Consider the following 16351-nt stretch of genomic DNA (forward strand, 5'->3'; position numbering starts at 1 on the left):
GCTGATCTCTCCAATGAATCTAGGATGAATTTAATTTTGGAGTCGTATGGCTTTGGGCTTAAATTATGAGCCTATACCCTACCTTCGATTGTCCCATGATTCATCGCAACTCAGAAAGACTTGAACTGATGCCTGGAGAAAGTCTGCCGGGAATTTCGACAAATTCCCGGGAATCAATGAGGGTAAATGCTCGACGCTAAAAGTTGCCCCAATTTTCTTCAGATAATCTAAAAAAGGATGTCTCTACTTAAGTACAAAAGTAAAAGATGACTGAAAGGTTTTCCAGTTTTTCTTTTCAACATTGTTGGTGCAACGTTTTCCCTTGACTTTGGTCAGAAAAATGGTTTTGGTGATTTTTCATTGGAGAATGTTTGACTGCTAGAGTTTGAAATATTTTTGAAGGAACTTTAAATTCTCTCTGGACAAAAAGTCACATCAATTTCTACCTTCCAAGATAGCTCCCACGGATTTCCCAATGTCGGCCTTCTTGAAGATATTGGGATTGGCGTTGGCCACGAGATCATCTTGAACAACTTGGTTACCACAAAGAAAAACCTTGGATACCCAATTCTGACAGTTTCTGACAATAGCCTCGACGAGAGCAACCGAAGCGATTCCGAGCCCACAAATAGCCACCCTCGTTGATGGCGTTTGGCATGTGGAAGTGACAATAGGACATTTGAAGTGGCTCTAAAAAGTAACAGGGACAACTACTTATCGTCGCGGTCCAAATGTATTTTGTTGAGTCTATTATTGATCCGTCTGTTCACAACAACTAGCTTAATTTCAGCAGAATGTACAGAGGTCAAATAAAATGTAGATTCTTTCGATTTGTTTGACCCGGTTTTGGAACGTTTTTGCTTAAAAAACAAATTGCATGTGTTGTGATTAGAATCTGGGATCAAGTGCAAATGCACTTCTCAACGGCTTCATTAACATTTAGCATTTTGGTAACGTAAAACTCAACGGAAAATAGCACACATCACATTCATGAAACATACGAGTCTTTATTACATCGAGAAATAAAACAACAGCAATAGAAATGAGATTGCACCGTCGATGGGATCTTGTATGGCTGTAGATTGGGCGCAGATTTATGACGATCGTCTCTATGCTACACCAAGTACCTGACTTTTACCAGAATTGATCAGCCCAAGGTACCTGGTACAGCGAAAGACAAATGGTGATCCCTCTGGATACATCCTCGAGAAAACAGTGAGCAGCGACATTTACAAAAGACGACCAACCAAGACTACTTACCCATTGCTTTAGAGGTGGATATCTAAGCGAGCACAAATTCAAGATTTGATGACAGATCTGACTCGCTAAGAAGCCGTACTTGACGCTTACAGGCCCTTTCCAAGTGGATATCTCCCCAGTCAGGGTTGCCTTTCTCTGGCAAGTCTTTGTCAATTTGTCCAAGACGTCGCTTCTTGCGATTTCTGGAAATGCTTCACCAAGGAAAGCGAGATGATTACCGAGCTGTTCTTGTTCAAGATTATCAGGAAATGAGGGATCCCAAAGTTGCGATTATAGGTCACTCTAAAAAAGAAACGCGCCACGATTGAGGAAAATGCCTAAGGTTTAAAACACTTAGGTGTCCTACAAAGGAATGCTCTTCGTCATCTGCAACAGACTGCACTTTGAGAATTGCTTGTCCCGATATGGCTCTTCGGACTCGTTTCTCTTCCGATCCAGATTGGATTTGAATTGCATAAAACTCTTTGTTTGACACAACTTCCGTTATGAAGTTTTCTCCACAAATGCGAACTTTTTGGCCCGACTCTAATCCGTGAGCAATATTGCAAGCAACCAAAGGCGGAGAAGTCTGCAAATCAAAACAGTCGTTACATGCTAGATAATTGATAACTTTTACCTCATCTTGAGTATGAATTGAAAGATCTAATACCTTAGTTGTGCTTCCAACCAAAACTGCCCTGGAGTCTTGACGGCAAAATCCATCTGGATTGATAGAGAATCGGTTCAGTCCTGGATCAACGAACAAACTCGTAAGTCCAGAGTTGTCGGTTGAAGAAGTAGCCCAAATAAAGGCCACAGACTTGGCTTGACGACAGGCTTCGTTTAGCTGGATAGCTTTCTATAAATGCCGCATAAAAGAAAGAAGAGATGGCAAGTGTGAGTGGAAACTAGGTCACAACATATGATTCTCCTTTTCCTGCGAAGGTTGTATAACAATTACTGAAGAGGTAGGTAACTTAATGGCTCACCTTAGTCGAGGCTTCCAGATAGATGATCACGTTAATTTGGGCCAGATTTAGAACAGTATAATCATGTTTAGAGTAGGGTTCCACTGCCGTGAAACCATGCTCAACAGATGATATCCAATCCCACGTGGCGTGTTCCAATCCAACCCAACTCAGTTGCAGGGAACTCGCCACCCACACCAAATGCTCGTAAAATTTTAGGGTGTGGCTCAGATCGTTGACCGGTGAAATCTTCCCGAGTACCAAGACTCTGGAGCAATGGAGGCGTTTCTCACCACTGCTTCCGTAAATTCGGGTTAAATACCTGCGTACCAAGAGATGTAATGTAAGGTTACTATTTCATGATAGAATTAGAAACCAGAAAAGCTATCTTTAACCTCGTTAAGCCTTAAGCACCTCTCGATTACCAGCTTTCAGCTAAAGTTTTCAGAATCCAAACCATGATTGATTCTCTGCTAATATATTTTCTGTGATAGAGGTCATTCCACTCAAATGATAATTAGGAGTTCACTCACCCTTTTCTGAGCTTCCTTTTCGAGTCTCAGGGCGGTTGATCGGGTTGATCAGACAGCACCCCAGCCCAAAGCCAATGAAATCGAGAATTGCCAATGGATAACGCCATTTCCCCAGAACCTTTCAACACCGTCAATACGGAAAATGAGCCTGGAAACTGCCAAACTCAAAATGGCACCCTGGCAAGCCACTTTGTTCGAAAAAAGCCTCTATTCCTTCCTTCTTACTTACAGCCGGTCGGTTCTGAATTCGGTGGCGAGCTGTCTTGATCAAGCTCCAGAACACGAAGAGGAAGACTAGGAATGAAGTCTACCACTGCTGAGACAAGAACGATCGAACCGACGGACGGGGGGGAGGACGAGGAGGAGGACGACGAGAGAGAGAGAGAACAAGACGAAGCCCATGAAGACGAAGCAAAAGTCAGTAGTCACCTCCTCGAAGCTGCCAGAACTCGAGGGAGGATCAACTGAGGAGTCGAGGATTATGCTTCCTCCTCCAAAAAAAAAATGAAGTGGCAATTTTTTCATGGCAGTTCCCTGTCCGTCGTGGGCAGTCGGCACGAAGCTTCCCGGACAAGTCGAGCTTGTTAGCACGGCTGTCCAGGACCACAAAGACCAGCACCGACCGACCTCCTCCTCAGTCCCTGCTCCCTTTAGTAGTCATCGTCGGTATAGGTTTCGGCACCGGCACCATCAGCACCACTGCCCCCAACCTCCCTATCTCGTGTCTTTGGGTGTGTTAAGCACTTTCCAGAGGCTTGATGCGGACATCGCCGCTGCCGCACCTTCGGCCACAGACCCGGCACGACAAACTTTGTCGGCCTTTCCCTCTCTAGATTCGGCACCGATTTCTACCCCCTGAAATCCTCCATCGATCCTCGCGCTTCTGGAGTTTGCCTTCAAACAGAAAAGTTGGGAGCTTGGTGGGGATTTTGCCGATGGAGGAGAACTTTTGAGGGTAAGCTGCTTGTTGCCAACCCGGCATTAGCCAGTTCTTCAAATTCACGGAGAAGACTCGGACCGCCTCCGTGACTGTATTTAATGTTCACTCTCTCATATCCATCCAAGTACAAACACTCGTACACGCGCGCTGACAGCACATCTGTGAATATGGTGGGTGCATGGACAACCCCGGCTCCTTGGAATACTATGCTTCCTCACAGGTTTTCCCAGGTATCTGCAGATTGCTGGACTGTTGGTAAATTCGTTGTCCATAATATTCTAGAAATCATGACTCCCATGCAAAGGAGAACAGACCAAGGTTACGAACACCAGACGACGAAGTTGCTTCCTGCACTCGGGTCATGACAAAGCATATTTCCACGTAGCAACAATGTCCTCGTGGTTATTCTAAAGTTACTCGTACTTTGCAAAATACGACTTAGTATGGGGCTGAAACATCCCTGGAAATGCTAGTCAGTCCGTAATCGTTCTGCCATGCACGTGTGCTGGAAGCCGGCTTGTAATGCCAGCCTCGGAACGGAGCTAGCCAGTGGTGATCTCTACCGAGGCCAGCCAGACTTGATCATCTTTGAATGAAAAGCCGTACCAAGCAACTCTCCCTTGGAGGCCGGATGTGGGGATGCGCAGGGGTACCAAGGGCCCTTCAACTAGAAACGATTATCGCCCTGGGCTGATAACGCGGCCGGCTAGGCCAAAGGTGGGAACAGATGACTCGAGAATCGGTGGCCATGCAGCTCTTTCATGGCTACCCACCGCTCTACCAACAGCTCCCTGCGTGATGATGACATCGGCCAATGGAGGCCGTGGCAGCTGGTCACAGATTCAAACCGTCTGGAGGCAGGGCGAGGATAGGGAGAGGGAGAGGAAGGAGGAGAGGGAAGAGGAGCAGAGAATCCTTGTCTGCCAGCAAGCCCAGCCTCTCACATGCCGGTATGCCGCCTTGGGGTCAGGCAGTTACGAGCACAATTCCTCACGAAACGAAGTGGCAAGTCTCCTGCAAGCCCTCCATTGCCTGTCAGACCAAATGACCCAAATTTTAAATCCTTTGTCTGCTTGGCAACGGGAAAGAACATACGTTTCTACCTAGTTTCTACCATTGACCCTCATGACCCAATCTCCTGTCCTTGTTCTTCGCCAGGTTGGTTTATCAAGGCTTATGAGGGTGGTCCACTCATCGGCCTCAAGCTAGTACGAGTCACATTATGGAAGAATGCTCACCTCCAACTTGAAAGATGGGATTCCGCAGAACTCTCAGCCATTATTAAGGTCGTTCCTTTCCGCTTGGCTCCTCTGCGAACTGAATTAATGGATCCTGGGCCAAGAACGTCTTGTAATTCACAAATGGATCTCTTGAATGCGAACGAAATGCCGAAAGTACCAGTCCACCTAAAAGACACCCGACCTTCTTCAGTTCAGCCCTCCCAGTTTTCTCCTCACTCAGACGGTCCACCCGAGCCCCTGATCTTCTCGTTTCAGCGCCGCAGCCGCTACTCCAGCATTTGAGAAAGGCTTGAAGCTGTCGTCAGCTGATGATGGCAGGCTAAGAGCGTGTTCCTCTCGATCCAGTGGTCGATCTCTTGCCTTCTCCTGCCTGGCCAATGGTGGTGGTGGTGGTGGTGCCGATGGTGCTAATCCTCGTGTTGGTCGTGGAGGGCGCTTCCACGCTGCACATTTTTTTTTTCTTTCTGCCGGCTCGGATGAGGCTACAGCTGTTATTTGCTCCACATATATGGATACAAAATCCTAAGATTGCACGAGGACATTGTGCCTCTAACCTTGTCGAGCAGCTCTTCAGTTGACGTAGATTATATTTATTGAACTCATTTGCTTAGGGTCACTTTTAGAAATAATGCGAACAACCTACGCCTTACCTCCCTCGCCCAAATATATGGTTTTGTAAGACTCTTTGCTCCAGACTGCCTTTCAATCCACCGACCTTAAAATTTTTGTATCGTTAATTCGATATGCTATTTTCCTGATGACAATCTTCCTTCTCGAATTATTATGTGAACGTTTCATCACTGGATGTCGAGTTTCTCAATCCAAAACCAAGTGAGTTCATTGCACTGCGGCATATTAATCAACTTTGACTATGTTTTAATGTTGAAGACCTAACTTTATCAACTATTTGCAGACTGAACGACCAATCTCTTTTGGATGATTTTACATTATTGCAGCCACTACTTCGACCGTTATCAGATTCACTTGAGGCAATGATATGAACAAACGTAATTAGGCTAAGTGTAAGGGATTCGAAAAGCATTTCGTGATGATGTTCTCATATGTACTTGTATATTTCTTCTCTGGTTTGTAGGTGCCCTTCAAGGAAGGCTTAAGGTTCGTCCTCTTTTCTCCCTTTATTATCTTGAGGTTCTCTGACCATGGCCAAAAGGTTTTCCAACTTTTTGATCTCCAACTCAAGTGCCTTCTTGGGCTCTTTGTTGGCGAGAGCGGTTTTCACCTCTTTAGTCTGTCGTCGTAGATTAGGGGACAACTTCACACAATGGACAGTTCCCCTGGAAGATCAAAATTGCTCACATAGTCGTCAGGTCGAAGGTTTTACGAAAGGTCAAACTTACTTGCTGTCGCCAACAATCAAGATTGGATGGTGCAGATTGAATGACACGTGGTTTAAGCGAGCCTTTTTCCTCGGTATGATTGGTTGTGAGCACACCGGGTGATATTTGTCCACATGTAAATCAAACACGTGGACTTTACCATCAATTGTCACAGCTGCGAATACCGTACTCGAATAAGGGGCCCAAGCCACGTCTCCCACTTGAGAATTCAAGTCGAACATAAACAAGGGCTTCCTAAGAAAAACGAAAAACAGAGGAATGACACGTGGAAAGTTGGCTAAGTTCGATCTGTAATCTAAAATAGGCTTATGGGAACACACCTGGAATTATGGTCCCAAATTTTTATCATCCATTCAGATGCGCAAGTGATAAAGATGGAGGGAACATATTGGTTCCAAGCAATGTTGTAGATCGATGTGTTATGAGCTGGGTAGGTCTCCAAATATTTGGAACTGTACTCCGTGGTGCATTTGTAGATGACCCCTTCATCGGTTCCCACTAGAAACATGGTCTCATCCGTGGGATTGAAATTGACGCAACGACCACCCTCTAACAAAGAAAATATCAATGAAGCCTTAGACATTCTTGGCCAACAGGCCCAATTGATGTTTTACCCCTCAGATTGTCCCTGACGAGTTCCTCCGAGAAGTTTTCAAGATGTCGAGAGAATTTGATGGACATTGTGTCAGTGTGCCAGAGAGCAGTTTTGACAATGGTCCAATTAGTCACCCTGCCATCTCCGGAAACTGAGTAGAAGTTCAGGTAACCGTCCAAATTATCCTTGGCCCATTTGATCTTGAAAATAGAAAAAAAGATGGCTGCTAGTTTGGTGATTCGGTTTTTTTTTTAACACGTTCTGATCGACCCATTTACTAATTATTCTAAGCCCGCTTACTGAGACTGATTGTCAAACCATGCAAGTGTAAAACCGTTTAGCATTGTCACCGTTTCTCAACTGATGTCTGGATCTGAAAAACTCGGACTTTGTACTTTGTTATGCTTTCTTCCATTCAGTATTTTGAAATTATCTTGGAACCCACAAAAATAGCCAGAATGAGGCAGCACTTTTTGTTCGAAGGGAAATGGATCCTTTCTTCGAGTTATTGTAGCTTACCTGCCATACGATGTCTTGATGTTTCCCATTATTAGCAGTGGATAGGTAAAAAGGATCCTGACTGTGAACCTGCAAGTTATAAACAGCCACAGAGCCATCTGCCAGACCCGCAGCCAACATGTGCGGATGCCTGGGATGGATATCCACGCACATGACACCACAATGTGCTTTGCACAAGTATTCCGGAAAAGATGGGTTCTTCAGAGAAAACACGCATACGTAACTCTCCTCCGGTTTGTCTTGCTCGTAAAAGTTATCTTAAATAGGTAGAAGTGTCATTTCCAAGATAACTTTCGAAGCTTGCTTATTTGGAGTTTTAACAGTTTCAACCTAAGAAAATATTTAGGAAAGGATGAAGCTCCTTACATGTTCCATACGATGCTGCAAAGAGGTCCGTGTAACAAGGATTCCAACAAAGGCAAGTGATTTCCATATCTCTAGCCTTTTCGAAATTAAACTTCCACAAGGGTAGAAGTGTCCCTTCGGTTTCGCGAAATTCGTCAGAAGCATCCTCCCAATATTTAAAATCTATAGCGAGGGTTCAATTTTTTGCATCAATTATGCTCGCTTTATAGCCTCGTTGAACATACCTAAAGCGATGTCGTTGTAGGTATTCTGATTGACCATTCGCTCTAAGATTTTAGCGGCTTTTAGCATATTACGGTTGAGATCCTCATTCGGGTCGGGTTTCTTATCTGAGAGGATCCTCTTGATGCTGTAGGCACTCACATTCTCCTCTTTCTTCCCTTTGTTCTTTTCCTGTTCTTCCTGCAATTCTTTTTGCTTTTCATAAGCCGTGTAAGCATCAAAAATGATCCATTGATTGACGGAATCCGAAAAGTTGGCTCTTGGCGGAGGTTCAGTTTGGATCGCCGCTGACTGAAAGAAGACTTTTTTGACTTTTTTACTATTTTTTGTTGTTTTTGAGTTTACTATCTTCCTAATTACCCTCATGTCATATCAAACTGACATTTACCCGAGGATAATAATTATTTGTCTCCATCTACAAGAACTCTAACCTAAATTAGAGTGATTTGTGCTAAGGAAAGCGTACACATAAAATAGGTTTCGATAGAACAAATATCTGACTTGCGTCTTTGTGGCAGAGCAAGCGAGGTCAACTGTAACTGGTTACAAGTACTTTTACTAAAATTTTAGATGACCAATTTTTGCCGTGTTTCGCCTCATCAAGACCATACTTCGTTAAATCAAAGGTTATATTCTTGTTTCATACTGTCCTGAAATATGTAGTGTTACTTCCAACATGTTGCGCTCATGAGCATTGGTATTGCTTGTTTGCTTTGCTTTCCGATTCTTGGCCAAGTTCGTTTGGTTAAGTCAATGGAAATGCATACTAAGAAAATTGTTTGTTTTCTAAATTTGAATCACTTAAACATGCCTTTTTGAAACTTGAAACATGGGAGGCAACAAGCATATCAAAAAGTCAAGATGGATATATCAGGGTGGGGATTTGGAATCCCGACAAAGTTAGGGCATCATATATTAGGTTACATTGCAGGATCAATTTTACTTTTTTGAAAACTCAAAGTTAACTGATTTGTTGACTTCGGTTTTATTTTCCACTGTTATTTGAAACTGTCTGCAATTTTTCTTTTAAATTGACTATCTTGTTCTGGATTACATATTATTTTGATGCTTCACATCTAAAATTAAGATCTTTTCTTTGTCACAATGTGTCTCAATGTCTCTATTGTCGAAGATTCGCAACCATGAAACAAAAATTCACCATGGAAAAACAGTAGTAGTAATTCTCGAGCCTAAAAATAAAGTTTCCTGTTAGAACCATGTGCCTAAAGTCATAGATGGATATGGGGAGCGTTGAGAAATTTGATGCAACACACTTAAGCCAAAGAAAGATTTCACTCTGGGATTGGTGTTTTAGTTCAGTGGAATTTGAATTTGGATGAGGAGATATAAACAATAGAGCACTGCAAAAGTAACAAGATTTGTAACCACAAACACATTCAGTGTTGTTACAAGCAAGTACAAGCCTTTAGCTTCTTTCTTTAGGATATTTGAAAATCTAAGAAAAATGGAAATTTTTGTCAAGGTTGCCAAAATGAGAAGGTGGCCATGAAATTGTTTTGTTAACATACCAATGTTTTTCTTTAGTGAGTTAAGATGAAAAATCATTCGATTAGCTCGCTGGTTACTCATGTAATATAAGTTTAGATGTCCCGAGGCGAGTATTTTTAAGTGCTCGTACTTCTGAGTTGAGACTTGGACGTAACCCCGAATGAACATCCGCTCAACACCGCTTAGTAAGTGTAATTTCATACAGGTTAACCTCCAAGCCCCTAACTCTGAAGTAGTAGCTTTAAAAAACAGGCCTCTGGACTAACCTCGATTTGAGTCCTCTAAGTAGAAGCTGACTGATGACTCATCACTTGACCTCGAAAAAATAGTTGAAACCTGGAAAACACATTTACCCTTTTTTGGCCTTTTATTGTCATTTGGATCTTTTATGCTTCCTTCTTAACTTGCTGTTCCTTGTTTGGGACCTTTTCATTTACTTTTGTGCAGCATGATCAGATGAAAGATTAAATCCTCAGCTCGAACCTTTTAGCAATTTTTGGGGGGTTGGGTTTTCACTAGCTTTGATAACCTAATAACCTAACCAACTCTAGAGGGCAAAGCACCCTAAGCGGCAGCATCGAGCTTCAATTCAGAGATCATATACAATAACATCAGTATCAAATAATTGTGCCCTAATGACGTGTACACAATGTCGCAATAAACACCCTTATAATAACCGCTGCAAGAATGTATGATTAAAATGAAAGACTGCAATTTGTTAAGTTGTAACCACTAAAGCTTTATACAATGTTGGGTCTACCAACGAATTGAATAAGTCAAATTCAACTCCCTTTTTCCGGTTTGGGGAAAATCTGCAAAAAAGCATAGCTACATCTGCCGTCATGGATTTGATCCGATTCAAAATTATTTTATGAACAAAAGAACCCTCAGCACCAAAACAGTACGCTCCAGAAGAGGGTCAATTGTTTACCATGACATCTGTACCCATTGAAAACGCTTCCTAATGTCAAGCATTTCAAGAAGAAAAAAATGTTAATTTCTTGTAAAAATTGCCGTTAGACTATTGCTTGTCTTTCGAAGTGATCAGCCTAATTGGCTCAAAACGAAACCATAGATTTTACGTAGAATCCAAAAGCCCATTAGATCACCTTCATGGCATTGTTCATGGTTTGTGTGGCTCTCTCCACGAACGAGAACTGATTTTGTAGCTTCTTGTCACCGCCATCGCCATCCTCATCGTCAGAATCTCGTCTCCTTGGTTTCACCGCTTTGACCTATGTAGTTTAAGTCCGAGGTTGTTAGAGGCAAACTCCCGATGAATAACCATAGGAATCGAACCTTTTCAGCGTCCCTGGCAACCTGATCTCGTTTCGCAGTTTGATTCCGCTTGGTCCGTTCTTCGTCCAAGTCCTCGTCGTGTTCATCCTCGTCCAAACCTTCAAGAAAGACCCCGGTAACATTAGATATTCTCATCATTCACGACGAGCGGCTTCATTGATCTATTTAAGGGTGAACTTGCACTCACCTGTTCAATTTCAAAATTACCTGTGGAATCGATCTAAATACTGTACAATGTCATGCTACAACGGGGTTTTCAAGTGATCAATGTGCAAGGTACAACTTCAAGTGAACAACACGTGCATAAGATGGGTGGATTAGTCAATGTTTGGTTTGGAAGGTAAGTCATTTGAAAAAAAGACAATGATGATGATTTTTGGTCGGTTTCTGCTTTAACATCTCTCTCAAAAATGGCATTTGAAGACGGAGAAAGCCCGTAAAAAATAGTTCAGGCCGGCTGTTGCACACTCAAAAGAAGTTGTTGTCTCACTCTTTTGCACAATTGGCGGCTTGATCTTAGATCTCTTTCTGTTTTCTTGCCGTCCAACGACTCGATCTGAAATTAATTACGACATAGATGACTGAATCAATGCTCTTTGGATATGCGCTCTTAGTCCACAATTCCTGCTTCAGGCTATGAGAATTTGAGGGCTGTTTGATATGTATTATGTACATGTTTAAATAAAGTATGTAATTTTCACTTGGACATGGAACGATGTGACAAACAGGACTGTCAGACAAATCACTTAAGGAAAAAAGATAAAGTCAAGATCGGGTTATGATCCATTGATCAACGGTTACAAACTTATTCATTGATGAATGTTATCTCTATCTTGTCTGTCCTTGTAGCAAGGACATTGCAATTCAACACATAGTTCATTGACCGTGTTTGTTTGATTTAAAATGTCGCAGAAGGTTGGTGGCTCTCCAAGTCAGACCTTTTTTAAACTAAAATTGACTTGCATACATTTTCCAATTTGACCATTGGTTAGAAATTTACTCCACAACTAGGATGATGCTAATGCTACGTCGTGCATGCCAAATAACACTTGAATAGCTTGAATAAATTCAAGGCCTAAACTATTCCCATGGTCCTACAAAGCCTGGAGAATGTTACTGTTGTTAACCAAAATTCCATTCAAGTTGAATTTTTAAAATACATTCAACCAACCCCTTACGCGCACGTTTTCTTCTTTGCTTATCCCCATAGAGCCCGACTAATGTATGTTCCACACCCGACCAAGGTTGTTGGACTTTTGTTGCTATACATATTTGTCGGTATGAGTAAAGTAATCAGTTTTGTGCCTGGCACATTCCTTTTGCAACTTGCAAGATTTTGTCACAAATTGAACGTTCATGGGTGGTCTAATAAAAATGGTGAAAGAAGGAAGCACTCTTGAAGTCGGACGAATCACAAATGTGGCAATCATAATACTGTACACATTCCAGTTGGATTTATGGAACAAAGTGGGGTGGGTCAGTTTTGCCTCTGTTAGTAAGAGTACTTTAGGACTGATTGCACTCCAAGTCGACGAGCAAACGGACACGAGCAGGCAAAGTGACGAGTTAGCCAAGTCCGAAAATACCTTCTGTATTGATCAGGGAAATTATCCGATCTCTCTTGACCACGCCCTTTGCCAAATGGCGAAAAGATGAGGCTGAATTTCACAAGAAATATGAAATATGCAATGATTAATTAGCGGGAAGACACTTGCGCCCAAAGAGCTGTGGTATTTGTACAGAAAAGCTCCTGGGTTCATTGAAACTTTCAAGCGTTTCAGTTATTTACAAGGACAAATATTGTTATTCTGAAGACCGAGGTAGAAAAGCACTCTCGACTAATTTATAGTAATTGCTTAGGGTTGATTACTAATTTCAAGATGATACTTCTCAGAAACGGATTATGATCAAATTCATATTTCATACCGTTCATTGCTCCGCCTCCAGCTTGAATTTGCTTCTTGGCCTCCACGGAATCTCGATGAAAGCACGTGCTTTCAATCTCCAGATGATCAATCATGGTTTCGGAGAGCTTGATGTTGATGTACTCGCCGCTGGTGTAGTCGAATCTGACCACATTTTTCGGGGCTTGCGGATTTTTGGCTGTGAGCGTAATTACCACATCCTCATCAGCATCCTGTAACATGTACGTACTCAAGCAATTGAGATCCTCACTTGGTCCATTAAGATTCGAGCATGACGGGGAAATGAGATTATTTACAATTCAGTGGACTTGCAATGTACAAATGTACATTTATTTACAATTTCGTGGATGTGGCTAATTCCTGAAATAAATTTCCATGGTTGAAAGACATCGTTCCTACATACGAGAGTCCCCTCAGACCTACCTCTTCGTATGTGCCATTCAATTTGCCCCGCGATATTTTGGGCGTGGGACGGATCATGGTCTGTGTTTTGATCCATGAGTGAAGGGACGAGATCCCTTCCAATATTCCATTCGCTTCACCCTCATGTCCCGGACCACCGGCTGGCAAGTTTCCTCCACCACCTTTTTTGCCCGCCACACCTCCAAAGGGTGTGGCTGTGCCACTGCCTTTGCCCCTAATTAGAGCCTGTGATAGCGACAGGAAAAGACATTGTAAGATTGATATATGTACATATCTATACATGTCTCCATGAATGGAACAGAAAGTGGGTACAAAGAGTAAGTAGTGGTATTGCAATTTGTGTTCATTGTGTTGTAGGACACTTACCAATTCTGAATCTACGTAAATAAAGGCATTCAAAGAGCTGAATTGATAAACGTCTTGTAGATTATGATACCTACATACTAAAAGGGTTTTTTAAACCTTTACAGTATAGCTTGCCTAAATTGTTGGGCAAACTTGCATTTTTTTAGAGAATACAAACAATTGCTCTGTGCGTTACTCATTCATGACTTTCAGGAAATTTTTGGGACAGAACTGTGAAGGGAGAGATGGGATTGAAGTCAAGGGAAGAAAACAGAATATATAAAAAAGTTTGAAAATATGCAGTATACCAAAAGAACGATTTTGGGTTGTGTGACTTGAAATTAAGTCATAACGCTTTGTAATTACCGTCGGGGATTCCACATGAAAGAACTGGTTCCTTTTGACGCAAGTCGTTGGATGAAAAGTTCCAGACAAGAAAATACATCAGAACCACCAGAGTGGTGCTCTAGGTAGACGTAGATACTTCATTTTTTTGCCCAAACTAAACGTGTCCATGAATTAGAGCCGACAGAATTCCAAAGGCAGAGTTGAAGCTTCTATTATATTTGCAATTGATTTTCTATTCATACGAGTGCAAACTATTGAGACAAAACACGAGCTGTAGGAACATCAGCCTTTCAAAAATATTGTTATTTACTTAAGACAAGAGGGAAATATGTACTTGAACCTACCCCCGGTTTTTTATGATAGATAAAAGATGGACCAGCGGGCACAGCAGGAAATGTGAACTGCTGATGCTGGAAGAAGGAATTTAAAGAGAACTCGAAGAATCTACAAAATCTATTTAGAGAGAACTAGGAGAAAAAGTGGTAACGAGAACGAAACGCCTGGCAAGAATTAGATGGTTGCCTCATTTTGCAACCATTTCTTTATACATTACTTTTCTCTTATTCCTTTTGACAAGAATCTGAAAAGTACTAGAAACTGTCAAATCAAAGTCAGAATAGAAATTTGTTAATAATCTCGGAACCATATTAGGACCATGACATGGCAAATTGAACATTTTATCGAAAGTATCAATATCCCAAAAAAATCGAATGAATTTGACGATTGAATTGATCCAGCCCATATTTTGCTTTTATAGAATAGCCTAAAGGATGGCAATTTCAAATGATCTCTTATATTGGAAAGAGGCATCTTTATCATTTATGTACCATAGATTGAAGAAAGCAACTTATTTATAGGCAACACAAATCTGAAATAATTTAGATGACTGTCTTAGTAGAAGAATTTTACGTTACATTGAGGAAGGCAAAATTTATTAGCTGGTATGACTTTGAGAAGCTGTCACTCACGGATTTGGCGAAGGATGTCTTGCCTGGTGATTTCAGCGGTAAATTCGGCATTTTGTTGGAAGCTGAACTCTTTCACGACCAACTCGTCTATGGAACGAGTAATGGAGAAGGGACCACTTTCCGAAGGACTGCCAAAACTCAAAGCCTTCAGTTACCTTCAGTGCGTCTCAAGTTGTATCCTTAGCCTTCGTGTGATCGATCAAACCTTTGGAGGCATTCAGGCCGTTGGAACCCTGGCCTTGTTCACCCTTCTCTCCTTCTCCCTGGCCTTTCTGTCAAAAGCGGTTCTGTCAGGAATCTCGGCCATGCAATCAATGTTGGTGGAGGGCCCCAACCTTTTCCACTATTGTACGGCCCTCCAGCGAAGGAGACAATAAACAAAATCAAAGTCAATATACCAAGTTGCTAAGCCACCTTCCAGTTCCTCAGTGAGCAGACGTCAACAGAGGTCTAGATATTTCCCTTAGTAGAGAGTAGATATCTTCCAGCTATTTGGCCAGCTTTTTGATATCAAACATTTGCTTTTCTCGAAACAGCTAGTATAAACTTGAAATGAACAGACATGCAGGAAATGGTGTTAAAGTGACAATAAAATTGTAGGTATCTTTCACTAAACTTATCAACGTCCGAATACTGTGAATGTTAATTATGGTTTTCGTGTTCAATCAATAATGACAAGGGGGCTAAAAATTTGTATGACAAACGGTGAAACTTCTCATCCACAATTTTCACATTCTGGGTACACAAACCATGAGATGGTTATCAAGCCTGGAGATTTGTGTTGCAGTTACAGGCTGACGTCAACTCATTCCATTTGATGCCAACCAAAGATCGGCCATAAATGATCGTTGAGCTACGTGTCGAAAGGGCCGAAAAGGCCTCTGATTACCTGACCAAGCACCATTGGCATTCATTGTCACGATCGACTCATCTTTTTTCCTCGATCAGACATGATTTGGAAGAAACTCGTTTACGTGCTTGACACAAGTGTCATTGCGAAACCCGCCGAGATGAATCGAACTTGGTCGGAAATGTTATTCAGGTGTTACTAATCTTTAGAAACAAAGCCGTCAAACCAACCACGAAGTCACATTCTCAACATATTGAATCACCGGCATGGCATTAAATCGCGTGTACTCGTATCCATGCTAATTGTGGCGTATCGTCGCTTTGTCCTTGAACTGAACTGACATTAAGCCCGTGCGATACTTCTTTTTTTCACTATTTTTTCTTTACTCTTGCCATTAGTTTCTGTGATTTTTTGTGGCAATTGATGTTTGTGAGCGATGACAATATGGGCAAATACCCTTAGTATTCATTGTGCAATAAAGGTGCTAGTAATTGGACCGCACTACCTTAGCTAATGCCCTGGCCACATCAACGTTATTCATATTATTGCGTATTGCGTCATATTTGACACTTTCTAAGCACAAACGAGGGGAAGCAAGTCGCACTTACTCGATTTATGTTTACGATTCCTGTGTACGCACGTATATTGTGAGCAAGATTTTCGATTATTTTGTTCCCTTCCTACATGTATATGTAACTTTCGG

The 16351-nt window shown here is 42.0% G+C and overlaps 2 protein-coding genes across 7 annotated transcripts in view; both read right to left on the minus strand.

Annotated features, from left to right (window-relative positions):
• Window positions 1-5157, minus strand: part of LOC131878985 (ubiquitin-like modifier-activating enzyme 6) — a gene marked incomplete in the record, with an annotated part of 11718 nt that extends 6561 nt beyond the window's left edge. Inside the window, 8 exon segments of one of the 2 annotated variants that reach the window (XM_059225167.1) lie at window positions 1-19; window positions 83-227; window positions 447-690; window positions 1261-1542; window positions 1607-1828; window positions 1910-2098; window positions 2229-2529; window positions 4919-5157. 2 annotated transcript variants of the gene reach the window in all.
• An 805-nt stretch (window positions 5158-5962) lies between these two features.
• Window positions 5963-15234, minus strand: LOC131878983 (dynein intermediate chain 2, ciliary-like). 5 transcript variants are annotated; one of them, XM_059225162.1, is made up of 14 exons: window positions 14954-15234; window positions 14799-14885; window positions 13138-13362; window positions 12716-12926; window positions 12376-12447; window positions 10790-10887; window positions 10600-10725; window positions 7984-8272; window positions 7760-7921; window positions 7394-7650; window positions 6894-7074; window positions 6600-6828; window positions 6280-6513; window positions 5963-6216 (listed from the first exon to the last, which is right to left on the minus strand). In XM_059225162.1, the coding sequence occupies exons 2-14, from the start codon at window positions 14847-14849 to the stop codon at window positions 6033-6035; spliced, it is 2319 nt and encodes a 772-aa protein (XP_059081145.1). In that variant the 5' UTR covers window positions 14850-14885; window positions 14954-15234; the 3' UTR covers window positions 5963-6032. The 5 variants fall into 5 exon arrangements, with proteins under 5 accessions (XP_059081145.1, XP_059081146.1, XP_059081147.1 ...); XM_059225163.1 differs by lacking the exons at window positions 12376-12447; window positions 14954-15234 and adding an exon at window positions 11280-11345 and having other exon boundaries at window positions 14799-14941; XM_059225164.1 differs by lacking the exons at window positions 12376-12447; window positions 14954-15234 and having other exon boundaries at window positions 14799-14941.
• Window positions 15235-16351: the final 1117 nt, after the last annotated feature.

The sequence above is a fragment of the Tigriopus californicus genome, chromosome 4 (genome assembly GCF_007210705.1).
Source record: "Tigriopus californicus strain San Diego chromosome 4, Tcal_SD_v2.1, whole genome shotgun sequence".
NCBI lineage: Eukaryota > Metazoa > Arthropoda > Copepoda > Harpacticoida > Harpacticidae > Tigriopus > Tigriopus californicus.